General features: G+C 28.0%; 1 protein-coding gene across 1 annotated transcript in view; it reads left to right on the top strand.

The window, feature by feature from the left end:
- LOC105622454 overlaps positions 1–7,058 on the top strand; it is a 16,760-nt gene that overhangs the window by 2,087 nt on the left and 7,615 nt on the right. Inside the window, exon 2 of the mRNA XM_012203876.1 lies at positions 3,749–3,880. Coding sequence (XP_012059266.1) covers positions 3,749–3,880 — 132 coding nt within the window. The remainder of the gene's footprint in view (positions 1–3,748; positions 3,881–7,058) is intronic.

The raw sequence follows: 7,058 nt of genomic DNA, 5'->3' as shown, positions 1-7,058 counted from the left end.
TCTCCTACCCTTACGTATTATTCTCTCCTCTCCTCCTCTTCCGTTCTCTCTCTCTCTCTCTCTCTCTCTCTCTCTCTCTCCTCTCTCCTTTCTTTCTAGATTCGGCTGCTCGCTAATATGAACCTGGGAAAATTAAGTTACGCGTGCTAGTGACAGATGTCCACGGTCGAAATGAATGGACAATGCATGCTACTGCGCGCTCAAACTCTTTACGACGCTCTTTGAAAATCACATTGAAAATCGTGATAAAGAGATATTCGAAGATTCGCCTGTCCAAGATGAATAGACTTTGAAAAGATGGAAATAAAATTTTCAAAGAGCACGCGTAATATTAATATCCCGCGTTCTTCCCAATAGGCCTCGGGTAATCTTTATTTTGATATTATAGATTTCCGGAGGGTAAGGCAATTAACAATTGTAAATGGAGCTAAAAAGCTGAATGACAATTACAGATAATGCAGAAATATACAAAAAGAGGATGCTTAAAATATTATATGATATTAAACGCAAATTCTTGCAATGCGTTGCAATTTCGAAAACAATTTATTATTTTCAATTTGTTTGAATATAGAGATTTATAAAAATTAGCATATAATCGCTCTTAATGAATTACATTACAATAATTTCAATAATTGTGATTAAAACTAAAGTAAACATGATTTATAATCATTTACTATTACATATAAAATATGTTTCATAAATTGCGACAATGTATAATCCATTTAAAATAGTTGATTTGTTAAATGTTAAAACATAATATTTTATAATCTTGACATAAGAATGTGTCAAATTTTCCTACGTGATATTTTCTGGTGTAAAACCATGGTTTACAAAACTTATTTGGATAAACATCATTTCACCCTTCCTTGATTTCATATGTACCGTCAACATTTCACGTTTTGCGTCGAGAGCTCGAAAACTTTTACCACGTTCGTCGAAAACGCTCAGCTTAACCGAGACCGGTGCGCTCGACTGTATTTTCGTGCTTTTCATCCACTTTATCTCCGGTTTTCTCACGCGACCTAGACGTTTCATATATTTTGTATACTTCTCTAGCATCAGTTCACGCTACACTTCAAAGACTGTTCTGCCTACATGCCTTTTGACATAGTTCTTTTTGATTCGATGAAAAACATTGATGTACTTTACGCATCACTAGGCACTTTAGAATTCTGATATGTTAAACCCAGCCAAAAATGATTACTCGACATATGTCAAAAATCAATATCAAATATTGCACTAGGAATAAAATAATGTGTCTTCATCAAAGCTATATAATTGAGATATTTTTAATAACAAAATTTGTTTATACAACAAAAAATTAGTTATTTCTGCTCAATACTAAATTTTCACTTTTATAAATAATAAAAAATATTTGTTTATCAACTAAACAGTTTAATTGGTATAAACATAAATATTTTTGTTATTTATAAAATTGAAAAATGTATTGAGCAGAAGCAATAAAATTTTTTTTAACAAAATATTTTATAAGCAAAATATTTGATTGCTGTTAAAAAAAATGCCAGTTTTAGTAAAAATTAATTTTTATTCCTATAAGTGTGGTTGATATTTTTTCATTTTTTTACTTCATTGTAATTATTTTTATGTTAATTCAACAATTGTAAATATTTCTATAAAATTTATATTATCTTTAGTCAAATAAATACATATATAATTAATGCAAAAGCTCAATATATATATATATATCTATATATATATACAATTGTAGAAGTATATTATACAGAGTATCAAGATTCGCGTGTCTCAAAATATTATAGCAAGAAAGTTTTAAAAAAATTAAGTAAAAAATTATTTGTTAAATATTTATTTTAAGCAATAGAGTTTCTGAGATATAAGAGTTTAAACGACCAATTACAGACTAGGTTTAGATACTCACTTGTAAGTATTAATGAAAGCACGCTAAAGTGAGCGCTTATCATATCGTTCGCTACTTATCGTTCACTAATACTATCATACGAGCCATTTATAGATATGTGATTATCTAAACATAGTCCGTAATTGGCCATATTTAAAACTTTATTATTACAAAAATTACTGCTTCAAATAAAATTTACAAATAACTTTTTTATTTACTTTTTCATGAACTATTGCAGTGACTCCTAAATTTTTTTGTAGATACTTTAGAGAAAAATTGTCGTGCTAGATTTGTGAAGTTAGCATATCATATTTTTATATTTTGTTTTTTCATATGAAAAATGCTGCTGAAACTGTCATTATTTTTTTTATATTAATAGAATGTTGTGCTTTCCAATCAATTGATATCGATTCGAGTAATCATTTCTGGCTGGAAAATTCTTTTAAAACTAGTAGCTTTTAAATTATTATACAATATTTCTTACGTTATTAGATACGTTTATTAGATATTTATATACGTATAGATAAAAAAAAACTTCATTGTATTATGGAATAATCAAATAAAAAATGTGTTTGTAATTAATTGTTATGTAATAGAATCAGTAAACAATTTTTCTTATGCATTAAGATGATATCAATTACCATATAGTGAGTATATACAATATATTGAATCATATGTCAACTAAACTCTCATGGTATTTCATAATAATCAGGCTTGTTATGTTTTTTATCATGGAAAAATATAAAATTATAAATACAAATTCGTAAAATAAAACGTAAATTAAAAAATTAAAAGATAAATCTGAAATCAATGCGAATCGATAATCTTGTAAAGTGCACTTTTTGTGAAAAGAAAAATTACTGCCAAAGAGAGGCAAATTTTATAAAGAAAATGCTTGTGATGAGTATTCACAGGATAACAGGCGAAGAGAATAATATAAGGACTATTAATGGATTTAACTTCCAAACGTCGTTATATTAAAAGCATAAATTATCATTGGTTTCTTTTTCTTTCTAAAGAATTGTCTGGCAAAACTAATTAACGTTGTTAAGACTACGCATAATAAAAACAAAGCCTGTCTGAGCCGATTGAAAAACGAATCAATTTACGCTCCTCTGTCGACTAGCACTTGTAACTTTGCTCCTCATTCTTTCTCGTTACTAGAAAATCCTCCACTTAAATCCAATTTCAGTTCGACATATCAAGTAGGATACTATTAAGATGTCGGATTGTATTTTTCTAGGCACAACATTTATTCGAGTTTTATTTACTATAATTATACCTGGGTCAGTTCTCGTTTCGCTTTTATTTTAATTTCAATTTGATCTTATAGTTATTGATCTTATATTTATTTTACAATATTATCAATTAGAATAACAAATATAAACGACTTATTGTATTATAATTTTATACAAATGTGATATTAATATTTGAACTCGAATTCTGTTATATGCGACTCAATTTCACACAATCTATTATTGAAAATGATATTTGTCGCTATTCAAAGGATTTAGATCGAACAGTTAATGAATAACATGGGAGGATTTTCTCTTGATTTATATATTCTCTACTATCTTGTTCCCAATCTTGGTTCTAACTACAACAGAGGGGCTGTTTCTGAAGGTTGTCATTAATTTCTAAGGATAGAGGAAAAGCACAATTCTATCACGCTGTACCTCAATTTCGTGTGTCTCGACAGTTTCATGACGAAGTCAATTAAGCTCTTTTGTTACGCGAAGCGTCGCGTGAAAAGTAATAACAGTGATGGACAGATGCGTTTATTTGTTCTGAGAAAATACGTTAAAATAGATTATTCGAAACTCAATGCGATATGTCGTTTCAACAGACACGTTGTCAAAAATTATTTCGCAGATGCAAGAACTTCACGGCTGCCAAGAGGCTCGGTACAGCAGGTAATCCGACACCGGTACGAATGCCGCACGCGCATCCAGAAACATTTCGCCAATTTATTCGTTACATCTACACCGGTATGGTAGGTATCAGGTATTACGCAACTTAAGAGTTTTTTAAAATTAAGCGTAATTAAGATATATAATTCTGCAATAATGTCTTATTATTCGATATTTTTTTAACACAATCCTCAAACTCCATTTTGAAGTTTTATTTTTATTGAAAAAGCTAAAACGATAAGAAAAACAATTTTAAAATTTTTGATAAATGTCTAGCAAATGCTACTTTTACAAATAAGTGTAATGTATTGATTTAAAAAAATATTTCTTTAAAAAATTTATACTTCATAACTTATTTTTCCTTATGGATTTCTTTATATGTATCATAAAATTTTAAAGTATAATTTTTAACAATTAATAAACATAAAATTTATAATATAAATTTTATAATTTTTAATATAGTTCATGTTAATAATTTTTTTAATCCTTTCTTTCTTTTTATTTAGAATTTTTTTTTTATAATAAACCTTTCAAAATATAAATATTATGTTTCAATTGTTATACATACATATTGTAACGGATCAAATAGCGGTAAGTCATAGTGACGATGCATAGCGTACCGATCGAGTAGAGCGAACGGGGGGAGGGGGAGTCGCAGTATTGCTAAATTAGGCTACTTGTAGCCGATTGGGCTACTTTGCAAGTGGTTTGCTAAGTGGTTACTAAATTTTTGTGATTGTCTGTACTGATAGTCGATTGGGCTACTCAGAGAATCCGATGTGGCTACTTTGGGTTACTTAGTGAGTCCGATGCTTAGGGTTCTTTTTTCCAAAAATGATTACTTTTCTACAATAATCCTCATACTTCATGCTTGATTTACGAACTAAAAAATGGTTGCTCCAATTATTTTGCACATATACACAATATATCTATTATATACATATAGGTCAAGTTCCAATATACACTGCCAGTAGTGAAAATTTATAATTCGCGTTATATGTACTGTAGATTTTCAGTACTAGTCTATATCTATCAGATTCTCGACTCAGTTAGGTGTAGATATGCGTAATTCATGTTTATAACATTTTTTTAAATTCGCTTGATTATTGTTATTTTTTCGGATAAAAACTGTGTTTTATTGAATTTAAAATGGACAAATATGGGAAATATTTCAAACATTATCAATGAGAGAAGGAAACAGATTTTAAAGATCAATTATATATTTTATAATCTAACCAATAATGATTTTTTTATCATTGTTAATTTGGAAGTTAAAAAAATTTATTTATCTATTTTTTTATGCAATGCAGTTAATAAAAACAATCTAATTTTATGTTACAATTATTTAATAGTCATAATAGATATAAATTCATCAAATGCAGAAGCAAAATTTGATGACTATGGGCGCGTTCCACTTAATTAACGCACTTAATTAACGCTCGTATCATTTCATTCTCATCGTTTTAAAATATTGGGTGCATTCAGGAAGAAAAACTAATGCCCATTTCCACCAATGTAAACTAATTTTAATCTCGGTTCAACTTACTCTTCGTCTTTTTCTAATCTTTAGAACTATTGGTGAAAACGAGCATAAGGAGCACTTAGTTATCGCATTTACGTAAATAAAAATAGATCGATTTCGAGTTAAGTTTCAATTCTCGACATTCGATAATGCGCCCAATATTTTAAAACGATAAGAATGAAAATGAAATAGAATAAAATTATTATTCTACTTCTGGTATGACATCGTTTTAGCAGCTCCAGTCGATAGATTAATAAAATACTAGAAATCTTTAACTCTTTACATGTCAAACTACAATTTATTATGGAGATCGATACTGATGGCAGATTAAATTTTTTGGACACTATGATTATGATTGACATTCGTAAGATCATTTTTGATAGATATCAGAAAAGTTATTTGTTCAGGTTTTTTAATTTTTACTCATACCAATCTCTGAGTCATAAGAGAGGCATTATCTTTGGTTTTGTAATTAATAAAATAATTAAATTAAATCATCCTGATTTTCAAAAGAAAGTTTTGAGGCTTCATATCTTTTTCAATAATACCTATCCTCTTTCCTTCATTTTTTCAACAATAAAAAAAAGATTAAAACACCGCATACGTAACAATAATACAAAACATAATATCCATATCAAAGAAAAATTTTTCACAATTCCATACATAAAATCTATCTCTGAAAATTTTTTGCTTATAGCCTATAAATGTAATTGCAAACTAATATATTCCATCCCGAATACATTAAAAAGCCTTATAACTAGAGAAAAGGATAAATTAGATAGATAAATTAGATCCTTTAGCTAATCACAATGTTGTCTACAAAATTTCTTGTGAAGACTGTGAAGCTAGTTATGTAGGACAAACCAAAAGAAAATTAAAAACAAAATTAAATGAACACATTTCAGACATTAAGAAAAAAATTGATTCTTCATCGGTGATTACTGATCATCATATCAATTACAATTATAATTTCAATTGGAAAGACGTCATAATTTCAATTGGAAAGAGCTTAGATAAAGAACTTATTCTTATAATAAACATATTAGTCTTATAAATAATAATTAATCTCTGAATGGAAATTCACATAAAAAAAAATAGAAATTAGGATTGAACAAACAAAATAATACGGAATCATTTTCTAATTCTTATCTTCAGATCTTGCAACCTCTTTTCTCCTTTTTAGTCTTCTTTTTTCCTTTCTTACTTCCATCATTCCTATCCATATTTTTATTCTCATATCTACTTTCATATCTCCTCCCGTTTTCAACAGTTTATTACAAAACATCTGAATGTCGCTCACACGTTATCATATAACAAGAGGTTTCTGACTAAACAAGTTCGAATATTTTGACTCTGATCGCATTTGCTTCTTAAAGATTAATTTGACTCACTGTTTTAATTATTGGATTAATATTTTTGTTAGGCCTTTTCATTTGATGTATATGTACACTATTTTTAATTATTATGTATAAAATATATTTATTAATATTTAACGATTATACATTAGTATGTGCGAACAATTTGTAAATATAATGCTCATTCGTTATTAGTTTTATCCATAATCTATTATATAAATTTTATAAGAATATGTGTTTATACTAATTATTGACTGACTCAACATTTTCATATTTTTATTATCAACATAAAATGATATAATAGATGAATAACTACGAAAATTATAAGAGAGAGAGAGAGAGAGAGAGAGAGAGAGAGAGAGAGAGAGAAGAAGAAGAGAGAGAGAGATATATAT

The sequence above is a fragment of the Atta cephalotes genome (genome assembly GCF_000143395.1).
Source record: "Atta cephalotes unplaced genomic scaffold scaffold00002, whole genome shotgun sequence".
NCBI classification, from domain to species: Eukaryota; Metazoa; Arthropoda; class Insecta; order Hymenoptera; family Formicidae; genus Atta; species Atta cephalotes.
Note: the sequence above shows the minus strand (reverse complement) of the source record. Positions and strands in the feature narration are given on the sequence as shown.